Genomic DNA, 19,982 nt, shown 5'->3' on the forward strand with positions numbered 1-19,982 from the left:
TGTTCATGAACCAGCAATGGACTCTATCAAAGTTGCTTCCTTGAATATTTTGGACATAAGCTTCAAAAACTCTAAGCAATATTTGGCTCTGACTACACTTACTGAATGGAGATTTTATGGCAAAGTTGATTCTTGGCTGTCTTCCGGTTTCGTATCCAATGCCATGTGTGACTTAATATAGTCCTTCCTCTTCTTGCTCTGTTCTCCTGTACTATCCAGGATTAATCCAAAGACAGTCCCTTTAAGGAATGGTACCAAATGTCCTGCCTGTCACAGCAGAGTAGGCAACCACCAACTTCAGCCTCCACTGTGTGAACTCCATCCGCCACGCTCTGTTTAAAAACACCAGTTTTGGGGCCAATGCTGTGGCGTAGTGGGTAAAGCCACCGCCATCTTCAGCATCGGCATCCCATATGGGTGCTGGTTTGAGTCTCGGCTGCTCCACTGCCAGTCCAGCTCTCTGCTATGGCCTGAGAAAGCAGTAGAAGATGGCCCAAGTCCTTGGGCCCCTGCACCCACGTGGGAGACCTGGAAGGAGTCCCTGGCTCTTGGCTTCAGATTGGCACAGCTCTGGCCATTGCAGCCAACTGGGGAGTGGACCAGCGGATGGAAGGCTTTTCTCTCTGTCTTTCCCTCTCACTGTCTGCAACTCTACCTCTCAAATAAATAAAATAAAATATAAAAAATTTTAAAAACAAACTGCAGTTTTGCTTTCCGGACATGGAAGATGGAAATCAGTATTCTATTTTACTCTATCTCAAACTGAAAAGTAGATCTCCAGCGAGGCCATCAGGGATCTGGGCTGTAGAAGTAGCTGTCCAGGAGCATTGAGGCAGGCATGGGTGGCAGTGTTGCAGGCCCAGGGCCAGCTCGGTTCTTGTGGACTCACTCAAGCTGGCCAGGAATCCCTAGGCTGCAGCGGCACCTGTCGCGGCCAGGTCGAGGGAAGGGAGTGGCCCGCACTCTGCCCAGCCTCTGCCCTTCTGCACTCTCTTCTCCATGCTGTCCCATTTTGCACATTTTCAATCCTACAGGAAAGGTAAAAAGGATTAGAAAATTAATCTCTGTGCATGAACAGGTGATTTTAATTTTTTATCTTTACTCTTACCTGTACTGACTGACCTTTTCATAATAGCTGTGAATTCTGTATGGATTGCGGTCCTAATCCCCAAGCTCCTAACATGAAATGATCTAAGATGTGTAACTATGTGACTGCCATGAGGATAACATAAGTGGAAAATTCCATACCTGACCTCATATGGATAAAAAGATGGAATAAAACCACCTTCAGGCTACATAAGCGAGGTAGAGATGAAACAGAAATCATTTTCACATTTAGACTCGCATGCTCCTCCCTCTAGATATCTCATTACGTGAATGACAATATTCCAAACTACTATAAAATACAAACTCTAAAACACTTCTGGTCCCAAGGATTTCAGATAAGGAATACTTGACCTATAGTTAGAACAAAACAATGAAGCTTTGTGGAAAGGTTTTTAAAAATATCCAACGAAAAATGCTTTAAAAGGAAAAGCAAGCGGGAAAACCAGCTCTGTTGGCTCTCGGTCTAAAGTTCACCTTCTTTTCTTTGGTACCAAGGTCCTCCGCATGTTCTTCCTTAATGCTTACGGCTGGACTTTGTTGCTCTCCTGATACCATGATCTATTCATAGGCCTATAAAACGGTCCACAGGGGTCAGCGCTATGGCGCAGCAGGTAAAGCTGTCACCTGCATCGCCAGCATCCCATATGAACACCTGTTCCAGTCCCAATGGCTCCACTTCCTATCCTCTCTGCTAACAAGCTTAAGGATGGCTCAAGTCCTCGGACCCCTGCCACCATGTGGAAGACCTGGAAGAAGCTCCTGGCTCCTGGCTTTAGCCTGGCCCAACCCCTGACAGCCATCTGGGGAGTGAACCAGCAGATGGGAGATCTCTCTCTCTCGGTCTCTCCCTCTCTCTCTGTAACTTTGACTTTCAAATAAATAAATAAATCTTAAAAAAAAAACAAAACAGTCTATGAGCTTCTCATGGGAGTAACTTTCTCCAGTGCCAGGCTCTTGCCCAGAGACTAGCAGGTGCTCAGTAAACAACTGTTGAGTGCTTGATTGCGGTGAGCACTGAGACCAGATGGATAGGTTGCAGGCAGATGATAGCAGTTTTTAGGCCAGGTTAAGAAGGAAGCCAAAGCCTTGGAACACCTTTGTCCTGGGGGCTAGAGGACCCCTCTTGTTACTCTCAATTCCTTTTTAACCCTGACAACAGCAGGTATAGTAACAGTAGTCTGGCCAGTTTGGAGTGTGGTATCTGTGAAGTAGAGCAGAAATGGCAGTGCCGGCAGGACTCAGCCTGCCATCCTCACAAGGTGTGCTGGGCCCACAACACTGGGGCTGGCCTGGCTCAACTGGGGGCAGTGATGGGTCGGGGGATTGGAGCTTCTGACTAAGCCAGGCTTCAGCAAAATCCCTCCCACCCTTCACCTGCAGCTCTATAGGCCATGATCCTCTGCCCCTCACCTGAGTGTATTCAACATGTTCTTTGAGCTAAAAGGTAAACTTGACTTTGGACAGGCAAATATTTATCCTGAACTAGGCTCCAATTGTTTGTGTTTTCCCAATGGTCATATACTCATGTTTTGGCTTGAAAATAAGAATCAACATCCTTCCCAAACTGTGGTTATTATTAAGAGATTTGGGAGAAATCAGGATTTCATACTCCTGTGCTGCTGATTTTTTTTTTTTTACATAAAGTACATATGATTTCCCCAGTAAAAACTAATTGGCAATTGATATCATACGTTGCTTACACACAAGCCTATGAGGCAGACAGCTTCCTGGCCAATTGGATACTTCAACTCTCTTAACTTTTGTTTTCCTATTTATTCATCCTCAAGTAGGGCAGAGTAGTGCATATCTTATATGGATTTTGTGAGGTTTTCTCCCTCCGTTGGATGGTGTCTGATTTAGTAGCTGTCAGTTAAAAACCCTTTTTGGGGTTCTACTTGAAGCTCTGGCCTATGGCCTGTTATGCAACAGCTCTCAAATCTAAGGAGCAAATCAGCATGAACACCTTAGGGGTGCTCACACAGTAACTCCAGGCCAGCATGGTCTGGGGTCCTCTTCTCCTTGGGACCCCTCACAGCACTTACATTTTCCACAAACGCTGCCCTCAACCAACATTTGCTGACTTTATTCGTAGACTTAACATAAAAGGCTGAGGATTTCCAGCCCCAAAGCAGACCTAACCAGGAGGTACTTCCCAGCAGGGAACAATCCACAAACCCCTTAAATTATGCCATTTAACAATGGTTGCCTCTGGGTTGCAGGATTTCTGGTGGTTCCAATTTCTGACATGCATATATGACTTTCACAAACACAAAAAAAGTCAGTTAAAAAAAATAACACCACACAATCTGGTACTGGTTCCCATTTACCTACTTTCTCTTACCTTGGCACCTGCTTCTCTTCTTACTTAGTCTCTAAGGCACCAGGCCTTCTTATGAATACCTCCTCCGAAACTGCCCACAGTGGTTGTCTAGTGGAAAGGGTGAGGTTTTTTGAATCACTTGGATTGATGCTTGGAATTCAGCAAAGTGTGAACTTGGCAATACCTTCCACTTCCCTTTGCATTCTAGCCAGCATTTACTATTTTGAATAAGTGTTCATTGTAAAAATATTTTTAGGAAAGCCATATAGGAAAAAAATCCTATAGTTAGTTGCACTTCTGGGAGCTAACACTATTAACTTGTCATGTTTGCAGATTTACAGCTTGCCCTCCTAGGCAAATATTTTTCCTATCATTTAAAAAAGTTTTATTCTCATTTTCTTCATCACTGTTCAAAACAGTCACAAACAGAAATCCAAGAAAAATACAACAGTTTCCCATACAGAGAAAGCTGATAGACTGTTCTCTGTCTTCACTGTTTTTTTTTAATGCTTTTAAAGTTGTTTTTCTAAGTAAATAGGTCAAAATTCATCTTTAATAAGTGTTTAGTATTTCTTCTCTGTACTCTAGGAAACATGGCTGTAGAAGCTAAAAACAGCTATTTTTTCCTATGCTACAAAGGCACTTTCCTAGTACAATTCAACACGAACATTTCAGGCCTAAATAGTTTTCAATGAGCCTTAAAGAGGGTCTTAAGGTGTAACAATTATTCTTATAGTTCAGAGTTACAGAAGGAGCTGGTAGAAAACCCAGGTAAACAGCATTAACCACTGCTGTTGGGTGCAGGGTCAGGCTGTCTGCATTACCTCATTTTGCTAGGTCTGTAGAGAATAGTCTACCTTCTTTTAGTTCAGACATGGCTTCGGCGGTAGGGATTATTAAAAGCCTAAAATGATACAGCAATCTAGAGGTTTTGGTTGTGCTCCTTGGGGAAGCCCCGTGTAACCCCTTCAACTAAAAACCTTGGTGATTTCCAAAATCTCTATCTTCCCCATCCCCACGGTCCACTGCCTATTCTGTCTAGCATCAAAACCCAGGCGTCACTCACTCTACGTATATTTAGCGTAAGTTTTCTTAGAGAGTGTGCCCGTATTGTTGCGCTCCTCTAGCCAGGGGGTTTAACTTTCTTGGCTGGGCCCACCCAGAAGCGATCCAAACTCTTTCTAAAACGCTGAGCCCTTCCAAGTGCGTAAGGCGCCAGGGCTGGTGGAATCAGGCCAGAGTTTGAATCCCAGCTTCCTAGCTTTTGTTTTCTTTGTCCGTAAAAGAAGTGAGGCAACTCCCAGAGTTAACTCTTGCATGCACTCTTTCTGGCTTCTAGCTGACCTGCTCAGGTATCCCGGTACCCTTCTGAGGTGGTCACCGGGAGGGGACGAACCATGCACCTGGAGGGCTCGGGCACTAAGACGCCCTAAGCAGCTACTGTTTTTGTCAGCTACTGCTTTGTCATTCTCCAAAGAGGGCTATCGAGACCACAGTGAGGCCAAGGGGAGGAACTTCGTGGTACGAAATTTCACAGAAAGAAACTTTTCCCCGCAGAGATACCAAAGGCAAGAAGGGGCCCCTTCCCCTCTGCCGAGGCGCCCTGCGTGGTCTTCATGGGGCGCGTTTTTTTTCTTGCCCAGCGTGTCCCCGGGGCTGTGCTGATAAATCCAAGTTCCAGTTCTGATAGTCACCTTTCAACCAAAAATATTTCAACCCAAATATATTTCTGGGCTTTTTCTTTCCAAGGAAAACTTCAGGCTCCAAGCCCTTGGCTGGCTGAGCCATTCTGCCAGCTGAGCGTCTGTCTCTGAGGCCCATTCCCACAGAGAGGGAGCTGGAGGAAGGGAAGTCCAGCCTGGAGGCCGACGACGGGGATGGGTGGGCGGTGGGGGGGGTGGCGCATCCACATTCAGGCACACACCCCAGATCTGTCCGAAGGCCGAACTACGGACAGCGAACCCGCTGGGCCCGGCCCACGCCTTGCGAAGCATCACGAGACTTTACAAGAAACTGAAACTGGAAGCAGAAAAGTCCCTCTCTCTAACCTAGTCCTGCCTCCCGCGCCCGGAGACTGCTGACGGCCCCGCGGGCGCCGTCCTGATTGGACGCGGACATGGGGCATATAAGAGGGCTCAGGGGCGGCCCCGGGCACTCGACGTGTGGTCGGCGTTCCGTTCGCGATGTCGCGCTCCGTCTTGGGCTTGGCGCTGCTCGCGCTAGTCTTGTTCCCCTGCCTGGAGTGCGTCCAGCGTGAGTGTCCCTTCATTCTTTCCTCTCTGATCTTTCTTCGCTCTCCCTACGCTCCTGGCAGTCCCTGCGGTTAGCTCTGAGAGCCTCTGCCCCAAGGTCTCCTTCCCGGCTGTGGGGCTGGGTCTGCAGGGCAGTGGTGCGGCGGCCGCTCGAGCCCGGGACTCGTTCCCTGGCTCCTCTCCGCAGTGGGCTGGGCAGGGCTGTGGGGACAGAGTGTCGGGGTGGGGTGGGGGTAGTTGGTCAGCTCCAGAGGGGCCCCCGTGCGGGGCCGGGGGTGGGAGTGGGTTTCTCTTCCGCGGCGCCGCTGGCTCCTGAAGCCGAGCGCAGCTGGAGGCAGGCGCGGAGCCGAGGCTGAGCATGCGAGGAAACAGGTGTGCGTGGCCGGGGTGGAGGGGCCGTCCACCTGGCTTGCTTGCCATTCTGGCACCTCCAGACACAGGAAACCAAACCGTGGCGAGAAAAGGCCCCTGCGGCGTTCTTGGAACGGGTTGCACGTTCCCATCAGCAACTAGCTTGCGCGCGTTACACATCGCTTTTCCTAGCAGTCCCGGGAGCTCCCGGTCCTGGACAGCTTGCTGTGCGCCGCGGATGTTAGGAACTTTATGTCGTTTACTTTTGAAAATGCGCCTCGGACGACGTCCTGTAAGCATAGTGAGCGTCCGCCTCTGACAGATGGGCAGACTGAGGCCCCGAGACGGCCAGTCACTTAACCAACCGAGGCAGACAGCCGGGACTGAACCTGAGCCTGACCAGGGCCTTTGGCGGGAGCTGCAAGCTTTTGTTCGGAAACTGGCCTCGTCGCCCCGGGGCGGGGCGTGAGTCGTCGGAGGGCGCTGGGGGCCCCCACCCCGCTGTTGTCCAAGGCTGTTGGCCTGGTACTTTCCAAGATGGACGGAGTCTCCACTTTCGGTTTTGAGAAAGTGAAGGTTGCTTTGTCAGGCAGAGAGGTTGTAAACCCAGTGATGAGAGTCATCCAAGATGTTTATCAAGACTCTTGGGGTGCCCAGGCCTTGAGCATGTTCTAAATACCGAACAAAATAACGGACCCTCTTTTCCCACAAAACTCCTTCGAAGCCGAGGGTTCTGGTCGTGGAAATACAGTGTTTAATTTGAATATTATTTATTTTCAGAATAAATATTGTATACATCCTCACTGATATTGATATTTGCTGGTGATAATAGATGTAATTTTTTTTTTTCAAATGACAATCTGACATTTGAAAATATCTTATTTTGGGCCGGCGCCGGTACACCGGGTTCTAGTCCCGGTCAGGGCGCCGGATTCTGTCCCGGTTGCCCCTCTTCCAGGCCAGCTCTCTGCTGTGGCCAGGGAGCGCAGTGGAGGATGGCCCGAGTCCTTGGGCCCTGCACCCCATGGAAGACCAGGAGAAGCATCTGGCTCCTGCCATCGGATCAGCGTGATGCACCAGCTGCGGCGGCCATTGTGGGGGGTGAAGCAAAGGCAAAAAGGAAGACCTTTCTCTCTCTCTCTCACTATCCACTCTGCCTGTCAAAAAAAAAAAAAATCTTATTTTGAAAATTTCCAAAGTAGTGCATGCCATGCATGTATCATTTCTGGAAGATACACAGAAATGTACAGTGGCGATTGCCCGTGGGGGCCTGTTTTCCCTCTGTCCTGCCAGTGGGTTTCCTGTTTCACTGTGTGCATACTTTTTCATTTAAGCCTCAGAAGCTTAAATACCTCTCCCAGAGTCACAGAGCCAGTAAGTGGCTGAGTCTAGGGTGTGTGAAGTAAGTAATGAAGTTTGAAAAGTCGGTTGGGACCAGCTCAAACAGACTCTTCTGTGATGTGTTAAGGCAGGGATAGGGAACCATTTTCTCCCAAGGGGCACACAAAATTATCAGCTTAAAAATTAATCTGCTACAAATTTATTGAATTTTGAGTTCCACCTACAGCTGCCTTGACAGGGCCACACCCAATGATTTTGTGGGCTGCAGGCCAGATGTTTTCTACCTGTGCTCAGGAATTCTGTGGGTGCTAAGAAGCCATCAAAGGTTTTTGAAGGCCTTCAGAGCAAGGTTCTTAAATACTCAGCACAGTCTCTAAGCAAAGAAAAAGATACTGCTGGAAATCTCCTCAAAAACAAAACAAAACAAAAGGGAATATGAATATACATGGCCCAGATACTAAGTCTTGGTTTACCCCTAAAAATGGAGGCAGCCTTTTGGGAAAGTGGAAGCATATTTGGCCAGAGTAGAAATGCCATTGTGACAAACAGGTGAGCAAATTTAAACTCTCAGTGCCTGACTGAGCTTGAGACCAGGTTATTCCCAAATGCACATTTCTGGCGATTTTCACTTGTCTTTCCTCAATATTCCTCAGGTGCTCCGAATGTTCAAGTGTACTCTCGTCATCCAGCAGAAAATGGAAAACCTAATTTCCTAAACTGCTATGTATCTGGGTTTCATCCGCCCCAGATTGATATTGAGTTGTTGAAAAATGGAGTGAAGATAGAAAACGTGGAACAGTCAGACCTGTCTTTCAACAAGGACTGGTCTTTCTATCTCCTGGTCCACACTGAATTCACGCCCAATGATAAGGATGAGTATTCCTGCCGGGTGAAACATGTCACTCTCAAGGAGCCTATGACAGTGAAATGGGGTAAGTCTTCAAGTTCTCTCCTTAACTGCTCAAAGCTGTATCTGAGGAGAGCCATAGCATAAAGCTGCTTTGATTCAAACAAGCAAAACACTGCAATCTGGGATCATCAGGCAATGTTCCTAAAGCACTGGTTAGTGGCACCTGCTGAGATGCCGTCTGCCCAGCATATGGCTGAACCTGTGGTCTGCCTGTAGTGGGAGCAGGGAGCGGCACTGGCGCAGGATGCATGCTCTGCCGTTGCTTCTTGTCTACTGCCTTCCCCTGACTTTCCCGGTAAACCTCACAGGTACTTGGCATCACCAAGTATCTTAGGGAGGCCGCTGTCTGTAAACCCTGCTTTCCTGGCACCCTACAATCTGGGATCCAGTACTCTCTCTGGCTGGGTTTGCATACGGGGCTAGTAGGCAGAGTTGGTCCTATTGGGGCATTTCTAAACAATGTATTTACCTTAGGAACAGCAGGCTGTTCTGACAGCCTCATTTCCGATAGACTTTTTTTTTTTTTTAACTATTAGACATTTTCTCCTTTTACATTTGTTTCTTAAAATGTTTAGTTTTTAACAGATTCAGTCTGGTTTGCAGATACAAGTCTAAGAATATAATGATATCCTCTTCCTTCTTCCCTTAGACTTTTTTTTAGTAGTAGATATTTTCTAATAGATTTCTAAAAAAGTATATGGTGTTTAAAAGTAAAAACTTAATGTTTTCCTTTTTTCTTTCTCCATTTTCTTTTTCATAGATCGAGATTACTAATCAACAGCATGGAGGTGGGTTTCTGAACTTAAGAAGATGTTTGTTTTACTGTCCTTGGAACTATTTTTCGATAACATTAACATGATAATCCTCACTCTATGGAGGCTGACAATCAGAGTAGCATTTCCGTGGGTGAAGAAGAATCCTAGCAGATCACGTACCCTTCTCTTTTGAAGTGGCATGAGAGAGATGTGTGGCTGCAGGTGTGACTCTGTCAGTGCCACTGATTCTCTAAAGGGAAAGGCAGAGGAGCTGCCAGTGTGGTATGCTGGGATAGAGGCACCGGTTACCAGTATCACCTGCAAGGGTTTGACCTTTTCTGATATTTCCACATTGGGCTTCTTTTCTAAGGGTCCTCAAATAGGAACCACTCTCTAGGGCAAGTGTTTGGCTTAGCGGTTAAGACAATTAAGACGCCCTTATACCAGGCTCCAGTTTCCTGATTCCAGGCAGTGGTGATGGCTCAAGCAGTTGGGTCCCTACCACCCACATGGGAGACCTGGATTGTTCCCAGCTTCTGGCCCCAGCCCTGCCTTGGCTGTCGCAAGCCTTCTGAGAACGAATCAGTGGATGGGAGCTATGTCTGTCTCTCTGCCTCTTGAGTAAATAAATAAATAATTTTTTAAAAGATTCATTTTATTTACTGGAAAGGCAGTTATGGGAGGGTGGGGAGAGATCTTCCATCAGCTGGTTCACTCCCCAAGTGGCCACAAAGGCTAGGGCTGGGCCAAACTGAAGCCAGGATCCATGAGCTTCTTCTGGGTCTCCTACATGGGTGTGGGGGCCCAAGCACTTGGGCCATCTTCTGCTGCTTTCCCAGGTGCATTAGCAGGGAGCTGGATTGGAAGTGGAGCAGCTGGGATTCCAACCGGTGCCCATATGGGATGCTGGCATCAAAGGCAGTGGCTTTATTGGCCCCAGTGTATCATTTTAAAAATTAACCACTCATTCTTTGCATAGCCAGCCAGAGAGAGGAATGATATAGTTTTGAGTTTTGTAGACCTCATTCCTTCAAACTGTTGTTTGTGAGCCCTTTGTATGTGGGCTCTGTGTTTGCCTTGTAGAGGCTGCCAGTCCATTGGTGGAGAGAAATGGGAACAATGTTATAACTAAAGATGCTCTAATAGATGTATCTCTACACAGAGTCTAGAGTAATGAAAGAGGATGAACTTGGACTTCTCTGTATCTTTTTAAAAAGATTGATTTTATGTATTTGAAAGATGGAGTTAGAGAGAAAGATCTTCCACCCACTGGTTTACTCCCCAAATGGCTGCAATGGGGTGGGCCAGGCTGAAGCCAGGAGCTTCTTCTGGGTGTCCCATGTGAGCACAGGGTCCTAAGCACTTAGACCATCTTCCACTGCTTTCCCAGACACATCAGCAGGGAGCAGAATCAGAAGCAGAGTGGCCAGGGCTTGAACTGGCACCCATATGGGATGTTGGCATTACAGGCGGCAGCTTTACCCACTGTGCCACAATTTCACCCCCTTCTGTGCATCTTGAGTTGGAGTACAGAAGTAGAAAATTCAGCTTTTCAACAGAATTCCACTGCCCATTGTTTGATTCTGAAAACCCATTCAAATCTCCTATTATATTTGTGGACAGGGAAATTTATTTGAGAGAGCACCAGAGAGGTTGGTGTTCTGCCCAGTCACACAATTATGCCATGGTAGAGCCAGGACCCAAACTCTAATGGCAGTATACTTTGCTATAAGGTTTTTGGAGCACCAATAGGACAAACTAATGGGAGATGCTCTTTTTGCTTAGAGAATTGTCTCTGGCTACTTATTTTGTTTGTTATTTGTTTATTTGAGGGGAAAGGAGAGAGGGAGAGGAGAAAGGACAGAAAAGAGAAATATGTAGAGAGAGTTCCCATTCACTTGTTCACTCTCCAAAAGCCCACAACAGCCCCCTAAAGTTGAGAGCTGGGAACTCAATCCAGGTATCCCATATGGGTGGCAAAAGTCAACTACCTGAACTGTTACTGCTGCCTCCCAAGGTCTGCATTAGCTGAGGCTCGAATCTAGATGCTCTAATGTGGGATAAGGCATCCTTTTTTTTTTTTTTGGACAGGCAGAGTGGACAGTGAGAGAGAGAGACAGAGAGAAAGGTCTTCCTTTGCCGTTGGTTCACCCTCCAATGGTCACCACGGCTGGCGCACCGTGTTGATCCAAAGGCAGGAGCCAGGTGCTTCTCCTGGTCTCCCATGGGGTGCAGGGCCCAAGCACTTGGGCCATCCTCCACTGCACTCCCAGGCCACAGCAGAGAGCTGGCCTGGAAGAGGGGCAACCGGGACAGAATCCGGTGCCCCGACCGGGACCAGAACCCGGTGTGCTGGCGCTGCAAGGCAGAGGATTAGCCTATTGAGCCATGGTGCCGGCCGGGATAAGGCATCTTAACCAGTGTCTTAATTGCTAGACCAAACATCTACCCAACTACTTCTTAAAAAAAAAAAAAAAAAAAAAAGAGGTGGGGAGTGAACCAGTGGATGGAAGATCTCTTTCTGTGTCACTCTGCCTTTCAAGTAGATTAAAAAAAAAAAAAAAACTTTTTAAGAAAGGCAATCTACAGAGCAAAAGTTGGACAAGTTTGGTGGTGAGATCTGTAATTCAAATAAAATAAGTGTGTTTGCTAATCATTTTCTTTTTATTTTTTCAGGTCTGAGGATACCTCATTTCAATTAGAGTATTTCAGGATTTCTTTCTTTTAAATGTTGATATATTTGTATACATCAACCTAAAATGATTGGCATCATCTTCTTTATAATCCTACTTATAAATACGGTTTCCATGTTTTCTGTACTTCTGGGAAAAAATCGAAGGCTAACATTTGTGTCTTAGATATCTCAAAAGTAATTAATAACACCCATGAGTCGTACACTTTGGAAATTTATATTCATTAAATAAAAGATAAAAAAATAAAATAAAATAAAATAAATAAATAAATCTTTAAAAAATGAAAAAAAAAGTAATTAATAACATATCAGTAAAAATCTTTATTGAAAACCTCATGCATAAAAGCTATTCTTAGGGGTGGGAATCCATAGTTTGGGATGCCTATATCTCTCATTGGCGCAGCACCGATCAAGTCCTGACTGTTCCACGCTTCTGACCCAGTTTTCTGTTAATGCACCCGGAAGACAGCAGATGGTGGCCTGAGTACTTCAGTTTCTCCAACACATGTAGGAGATCTGGATAATATTCCTGGATTCATCCTGGCTTACACCTGGCTGTTGCAGTTGTTTGAGGAGTGAACCAACAGATGGAAAATATATTTTTCTGTCTTACTTTCACTCTCTGACAGTCTGCCTTTCAAATAAATAAATAAATCTTTAAAAAATAAAACTATTCTGATTCTTTGGAAAGCCACAAGAAGGGCTGAAAGGAAAAAAAAAAACTAATATAATTAAAAATACCAGGAAGTCATATATCAAGCACTTACTATGCAGTAAGTATACTATACATCTCCTCTCATAAGTTAGATAGAATTATTCATTCTTTGGTCTTCCACAAGACAGATGAAATCCAAGAAATGGAAGAGATACTTGTTGTCTCTTGGTAAAGCACTCAGGTCTGACCAACACCCACAATGATATGCAGCCTTCCCCTCCCCCAGGAACCACTTCCTCTTTTTTACTGGTTTCGCATAGAAAAAAAATAAAAAGGATTTTTGCTGCCTCACAATGGCAGAATGTTATTTGCAGTGGTCTTCTAGGTATCCTTTGCTGTCTGCAAGTGCGTGTGCCATCTTCATCATCTGAAGAATCAGTATCTTAGGTCTAACTCATGCTGAAGCAGGCTCTGAGTCAAGGATCAATTGCTAGCAGCTTATTAAGAAAAGGCTTCCAAGACCAAACAGTAAGAGGGTAGAGGATAAAGGAGAGGGAGTGGAGAGAAGCCAAGTGAGAGTATAATTGCAGAAGTCCCACACTTAGTTCTGCTCCCATGGGGAGCTCGAGAACACACAACACATCTCAAAGTTTGTCCTGCTTCAAAGCACAGGGGCTGGGCTTTGGTAATCCACATCCCCCTGTCTTTGGGTATGGAGGGATGTGGGATGGGGCGGAAGAGAAAACTCCTGGATACCTCTAGTGCTCCCCAGTGTCTGAGAGTAATCTGCAGGTGCTAGCTGTTAGCAAAGTATGCAAGAGCTGGGGGTGGGGTGGGGTGGGGTGGGTGTTAACTGGCTCCTAAAGCCAAATCTGGGTGGGGCTTTAAGTTGCCATTGTGAGTTTCTGTTAGCTTTCTCTGCTGGGCCCCAACATATGCAGTCCCAAACTCTGTGCAAATTAAAATCTAAGGCATTAGACCATTAAGGGGCGAATGTCACCGGACTCACCTGAGTTTGAATCCTAATTTCACAAAAGAGATTGCAACAGTTAATGTCACTGACTTGATCCTTTGTCACCATATCCACAATGAGCTAATTATGAAATTTACTCATTTAGTCATTCATTTGTTCAGCAAATATGGAGTATACATTCTGCACTAGGCACTGTTCAGAGCTGTCCTGAGAGAAGGGGATGGTGATGAGAAGGGCTCTGTAAGAGGTAAAGCTCAAAGGCAACCACTTCTATGTCCAGGAGTTTACTTTCATAGCCTGTTAGAACAAATCAGCTGAAATTCAGCAAAGAAATACAGGGGAAAACTTGGCACTGCACTGATGAAAAAGGATCCATGGAAGAATCCTTTCCCTGAAGGGTTTCAGGTAGCATGATCCGCACTCACCCTGCACAGTGAGTTCCTCCAAGGGTAGGCCTGTAGACAGAGCTCTCTTCTGACAGAGGATGACCTTCTTACTGAGGGATTTTACAAAGTCTCATTGTATTCTCAGGAAAACGTTGAGTCCTTCCTCCGTCAAAAGTCATCCTCTTTCATCTCTTTTAATCTTTTCCTGCCTCAATTTTCTTAACTGTAAAACGAAGGGTTCTTGGCTACTGACTGGTGTTGTCACAATAAGAAAGTCACTTGTGTACAAGAAGCTTACCTACTACATTTCTGGGATAGGAACTAAGTACCCATGCTTAGGCATGGCAGATAAGGTGGGCACAGTCTCCAGGACCCCAGTATAGACTAGAGGTTTCAACTCCATTCAAATGCAATATCTCCCCTCTCCCATTTTTTGACACGGCTTTTTAATGATAATTATTTTGGGGTGTCTCTTTTACTAATACGGTTATGAAAGTCAAGAAACACAGTATATGAAGGCTCTGGACTGGCTATACAGGCTGGTATAAAGAAGTGCCAGGTTTGGCAACTGGCCTGGGATCTCTGTGAACTGGTGGCACTGAAGACTAACAGGTGTACTGTATTGATGCTGTAGGGGCAGAAAAGGGGTGATCCATTTCCTGCCCGTTATAAATTCATGACTGACACCCAGATAACAAAAGATAGGCACCATGAGAAAAGCATAACAAATTTACTAACATGTAAATGTGCATGGAGCCACATAAGAGTTTCAAATAAAAATATAAAAGCCCAGCTCAGCACTGGGTTAAGCTGCCACTTGGGATGCCTGCATCCCATACTGGAGTGCCAGTTTGAGTCTTGGCTACTTTGTGCTTCCAATCCAGCTCCCTCCTCGTGAGCTTGGGAAGCAGCAGCAGATGATGGCTCAAGTACTTGAGTTCTTGCCACCCATCTGGGAGACCTGATGGAGTTCCTGGCTTCGGGCTTCAGCCTGGTCCAGTCCTGGCTGTTACAGCTATTTGGAGAGTGATTAAGCAGATGGAAGATATCTGTCACTCTTATCTTTCAAATAATAAATAAATCTTTAAAAAAAGAAAACTCAAAGGCCAGAAAGTTGAGGATCAAATGCCTTTTTCAAAGGGGAGAGGAAAGTAGGGGTGGGGGTGGCACTATAGGCAATTTAAAGGAATAGTGAAGGGTTTTTACAGGAGTGGATGGGCCTAGAACAACAGACAATGGCCTGCAACATAGTTCCTCAACTGAGTGTGGTATTTGATTTTCAGTCTCTTCTCTGTGATATGAGGTTTTTTTTTTTTTTTTTTTTTTTTTTTTTTTTTTTTTTTTTTTTGACAGGCAGAGTGGACAGTGAGAGAGAGAGACAGAGAGAAAGGTCTTCCTTTTGCCGTTGGTTCACCCTCCAATGGCCGCCGCCGCCAGCGCGCTGCAGCCGGCACACCGCGCTGATCCGATGGCAGGAGCCAGGTGCTTCTCCTGGTCTCCCATGGGGTGCAGGGCCTAAGCATTGGGCCATCCTCCACTGCACTCCCTGACCACAGCAGAGAGCTGGCCTGGAAGAGGGGCAACCAGGACAGAATCCGGTGCCCCAAGCGGGACTAGAACCCGGTGTGCCGGCGCCGCAAGGCGGAGGATTAGCCTAGTGAGCCACGGTGCCGGCCTGTGATATGAGTTTAATCTTCACTGGTTAATGAAATTTGAATAAGAAGAGTGAAAACAACTGGGTTCCTCTTTGGTGGATCCCCTCTTCAGGTAAATAGGGGAACTTTAGGGAAAGTCCCTCTCTGGGCTTCGGGAAAGAAAAAGGATAGGAGGCAGTGGTCCTAGGGCTGGGGCAGGCTTTGCGAGATCTTGAGGCTGCTTTAGTTCAGCATGTCAAGGCACCATAGCTGGGTATTGTTTTCTGAATCCCAACAGTAGCTTGGATTCAGAAATGGTATTGCTGGCTCTGGTATGATTCTTCTGAAAAAGGGCTTTAAAATTATGCAAAAAATCACTAAAAAGCACTAGGCTTGGGGGAAAATGATATGGGATCTTAATCACATAAGACCCTAACATATTGGTTAATCCTTGCTGATTAGCTTATGCTGTTTAGACAGTGAGCAACTCAAGTAAAGCACATGTCCCCACTTCCTGCTATTTCTCCCGAAATGTACAGCAAGAAATAAGCAACAGCCAACCAGCAGCTTGTGCCATAATGAGCAATTTGCATTAACCCTCTCCCCTGTATATAGACAGTCAAGCTGCTCTGCTGTCATCTGGAACACCTATTCTAGGAAAGCAGATTACCTGTTTCTGGGTGGCCCTCTAATAATTGGCTCTAATAAACTCCTTTATTTTCACATTCAGTATGCCTCAACTTGCTTTCTGTGTTGAGACTTCAGAATGGCCAAAATTCTAGGTAAAATTCCAAAAATAAACCAAAAAAACAAAGTACATCTTCCTTTGAGTTGCCTGGTGTTCACATTCCTGGAAAATTCAGTGTATGTAAGCCTGGCATAGATGGTCAATAAATATTCAAGAAATAAAAAAAAAAAACAGAAAAAATAAGACAACTGGAAAATAAAACACATTTTGACATGTGATTGTAAGCTCATATAATCAGCAGATTTTTCATATGTTGAGATTAGAGAGATAGAGAGGGGCCAGAGCTGTGGTGTAGTGGGTAAGGCTGCCGCCTGTAGTGCCGGCATCCCATATGGGCACCGGTTCGAGTCCTGGCTGCTCCATTTCCGATCCTGCTCTCTGCTGTGGCCTAGGAAAACAGTAGAAGATGGCCCAAGTCCTTGGGCCCCTGTACCAGCATGGGATACCTGGAAGAAGCTCCTGGCTCCTGGCTTTGGATCTCCAGCCCTTGCGGCCAACTGGGGAATGAACCAGTGGATGGAAGACCTCTGCCCCTCTCCCTCCCCCTCCCCTCTCTCTGCCTCTCCTTCTCTCTGTGTAACTCTTTCAAATAAATAAATAAATAAACAAATAAAATAAATTTAGAGAGAGAGAGAGAAACAAGGTGGGACCCTTGTGACTCAGTCCCTAAGTACTTCAAGTGACTTCATCCTTGGAACAACCCAAACTAGTCCTATTAACTTCTAAAATGCACCAATAGGGAGCCTTGTTGCCTTTCTGAGAATCACGTGTGCACAGTGGACAGCTGCTCACGTAATCACTGGCGGGCGTGGAGGAGGAAGCAACCCTGCCCTTCCTTTTCTCGGAAATCACCAGGCTTTGGAGAAAGGGAACTACAGTCGGGACTGTCCCCTTCTCTAATCTGAACCAGTGTTTTTTGCCCAGAGACTGGTGATGAGTCACTCTGAGCTCGGGTTCGGATTGGGCAGTTGGGAAACTGTAAAAGTAGATTAAAAGTGGGGGGAAACCCTGTATTTTTCATCATCCAGTTGTGGGAGTTTGCAACGCACTGCCCCACTGGGTTATCTTCGCTTAGCTGGCTGTGCACCACTGCCAGCCTGTGTGCATTCGTCATGAGTACACCCTCCTGCGTCGCCCAGCCTGGGGCTCACAACAGCCCCCCACTCTATACCCTCCGCCCCGCTCCACTTTGCGGCACAGGGTAGCCAGCCACTCACGTTCAGCTCCCACAGTCTGCTGTGCTGGAACGGAAAGCAGCCTAGGGCTGGCCAAGAGGCGGGAGGCTGGAGCGCCGGCTTTCTGCTCTCTAATTGTTGAAGCCCTGTCTGGGCAGGGCTGGGCTGGACAGGACATGTATCTAGGTCATTGATGGTGCCTGGGTGGGCTCCAGGGGCGGTAGCACTGCTTTCCGGGCTGCTCAGCCTTGTCCGGAGGGAGCTCCTTCCCAGAGCAGAGAGCTGCAGGCAGGTTGAGAACTGCGGAGTGGAGTGCAGCGATCCAGGAAGAGGCAGGTGTCTGGAGTCTGAGAGATGTATTGCCTCGGTAAGCAGCGAATGCGGTGGAGGGTGGGGTGCTGCACCCGCCTCACAATTTCACCCTTTTTCCTCCTGGGCTGCCACTTCTCCCCACCAGGTTCTAGAGCTTGCTTCTAAATCCAGATTGTGTTACACTAATTGTGTAACATTTGCCGACTTACATATTTTGAGATATAATTCACGAAACAATTAACATTTAAAGTTTACAACTGGGCCGGCGCCGTGGCTCACTGGGCTAATCCTCCGCCTTGCGGCGCCGGCACACCGGGTTCTAGTCCCGGTTGGGGCGCCGGATTCTGTCCCGGTTGCCCCTCTTCCAGGCCAGCTCTCTGCTGTGGCCAGGGAGTGCAGTGGAGGATGGCCCAGGTGCTTGGGCCCTGCACCCCATGGGAGACCAGGAAAAGCACCTGGCTCCTGGCTCCTGCCATCGGATCAGCGCGGTGCGCCGGCCGCAGCGTGCCGGCCGCAGCGGCCATTGGAGGGTGAACCAACGGCAAAGGAAGACCTTTCTCTCTGTCTCTCTCTCTCACTGTCCACTCTGCCTGTCAAAAAAAAAAAAAAAAAAAAGTTTACAACTGAGTGAGTTTTTACCATATTCTGAGGGTTGTGTACTCACCACCTCAATTCTAGAACATTTTCATCACCCCAAACCCAATAGCAGTCACTTCCCGTTTTTGCCAAGCCCCACAGTCCTAGGAAACCATCAGTTTTTCTATCTCTATGGATTGGCCTTTGACATTTCATATGAACTGAAATACACCAAATGTGTTTATACAGGAAGAAACAAGCCACTTGTGACTAGCTTCTCATCAAAAGTCGTTCATACTGTAGCAAGTCCAAGAACTTCATTCCTTTTTATTGCTTTGTAATACTCCATTGCACGGATACACTAAGTTTTATTTATCTATTCATCAGATAATGGGTATTTGGATTGTTCCTACTATGGGCTATTATAAATAATCTTGTAATCAATACTTTGTTTAAGTTTTGGTGTGAATATAAGTTTTCAGTTCTCTGGGGATACACCAAGGCTTGGAATTGTTGAATCATACAGAGAGCCCGTTTAACCTTTGAGGAACTCCCAGACTGTTTCCCAAAGCTTCACTCCAAAGTAGAATGTACCATTTCACATTCCCACCAGCAGTAATGTACTGGTAAGAGTTCTAGTTTTTCTATATACTTGCCAACACTTATCTGTATTTTTGATCATAGCTATTCTAGTGGATATGAAATGGTATCTCATTATGGTTTTGATTTGTATTTCCCCAATGACTAACAATGCATTATTTTAAATTACAAAATAATTTTAAAAGGATATATATGCTGAGGTTTTGAAAATTTAACTTCATGTGCCCCAAACCACAGCCAAAGCTCTCCATAGCTAACGATTAGGCTCTCTCTCTTTCCTGAAACAGGATCAGGGATAAAAATCTTCAAAACTCTTACTTGCATGGGTGGGAATTTGGGCTAGCAATTAAGACACATATGTCCTATATCAGAATGCCTGGGTTAAATCCTGGTTGTTGCTTCAGATCCAGTTTCTTTTAAATGCAGATCCTGGGAGGCAGTGGCAATGGCTCAAGTAGTTGGGTGCCTGCCACCTACAGAGGCAGCTCTGGATTAAGTTCCCAGCTCCTGGCTTCAGCCCAAACCCAGCACGCTGCCATTGTGACAGTCTGGGAAGTGAACCAGAGAATGGGAGCTCTGTCTATCTCTGCCTCTCAAATAAAAAAACCTAACTCTACTCGTTGCCTCTATTAGAAAGAGAATCCTGGGCAAGATGAACCTGCAAGCAGACTAAATGATTCATTTCTTATTTGTTGTCAGAAACTCAAATGTGTAAAGAGCTTTTTGGTATCTCTATTTTTACTTATATAAAAAAAGTGCTTCCTTGAGATTCTCATAATGGCTCTTGGTATTTAATGAAATTGTACTTCTTTTTGGGTATCTGTTGGGTTCCTCCTCCCCACTGCCTCAGGCCATGGAATGAGGAGAGGTCTTCCAAACTTTAAATAAATGTAAATATAATTTTTGCATATGAATTTTCTCTCTCTATATATATATTTTATACAACTCTTATGCAATTATCATTATACAATTATACACAATAATATATAATATAATGTAAATATATAAACATTTACAAATCTTACTATACAATCTTGTTTTAGGTATTATCAAAGCTTAGTATTTTTCTCATTTTTTTTCCAGATTGAACTTTTTTTTTTTTTAGCATTTTGTGATGTTTTTATTGGGGTGAGGGCACAGGGCGGGAAGGGCACGCCTCGCAGGTGCAGGGAATGTCCGTGCTGGTCAGTCTTCC

At 45.9% G+C, this 19,982-nt stretch overlaps 1 protein-coding gene across 1 annotated transcript; it reads left to right on the forward strand.

The window, feature by feature from the left end:
• The first annotated feature begins 5,442 nt into the window (after positions 1-5,442).
• B2M (beta-2-microglobulin) lies at positions 5,443-12,398 on the forward strand. The gene is made up of 4 exons (XM_008269078.4): positions 5,443-5,680; positions 8,025-8,303; positions 9,042-9,069; positions 11,713-12,398. The coding sequence occupies exons 1-3, from the start codon at positions 5,611-5,613 to the stop codon at positions 9,053-9,055; spliced, it is 363 nt and encodes a 120-aa protein (XP_008267300.1). The 5' UTR covers positions 5,443-5,610; the 3' UTR covers positions 9,056-9,069; positions 11,713-12,398.
• The last annotated feature ends 7,584 nt before the right edge of the window (positions 12,399-19,982 follow it).

The sequence above is a fragment of the Oryctolagus cuniculus genome, chromosome 12 (assembly GCF_964237555.1).
Source record: "Oryctolagus cuniculus chromosome 12, mOryCun1.1, whole genome shotgun sequence".
NCBI lineage: Eukaryota > Metazoa > Chordata > Mammalia > Lagomorpha > Leporidae > Oryctolagus > Oryctolagus cuniculus.

What these genes read in the sequence shown, in the direction of transcription:
- B2M (XM_008269078.4), top strand. Translation starts at nt 5,611, where the DNA reads ATGTCGCGCTCCGTCTTGGGCTTGGCGCTGCTCGCGCTAGTCTTGTTC. An exon ending in CTGCCTGGAGTGCGTCCAGC is followed by an intron (nt 5,681 to 8,024) that starts GTGAGTGTCCCT and finishes AATATTCCTCAG; the next exon opens with GTGCTCCGAATGTTCAAGTG.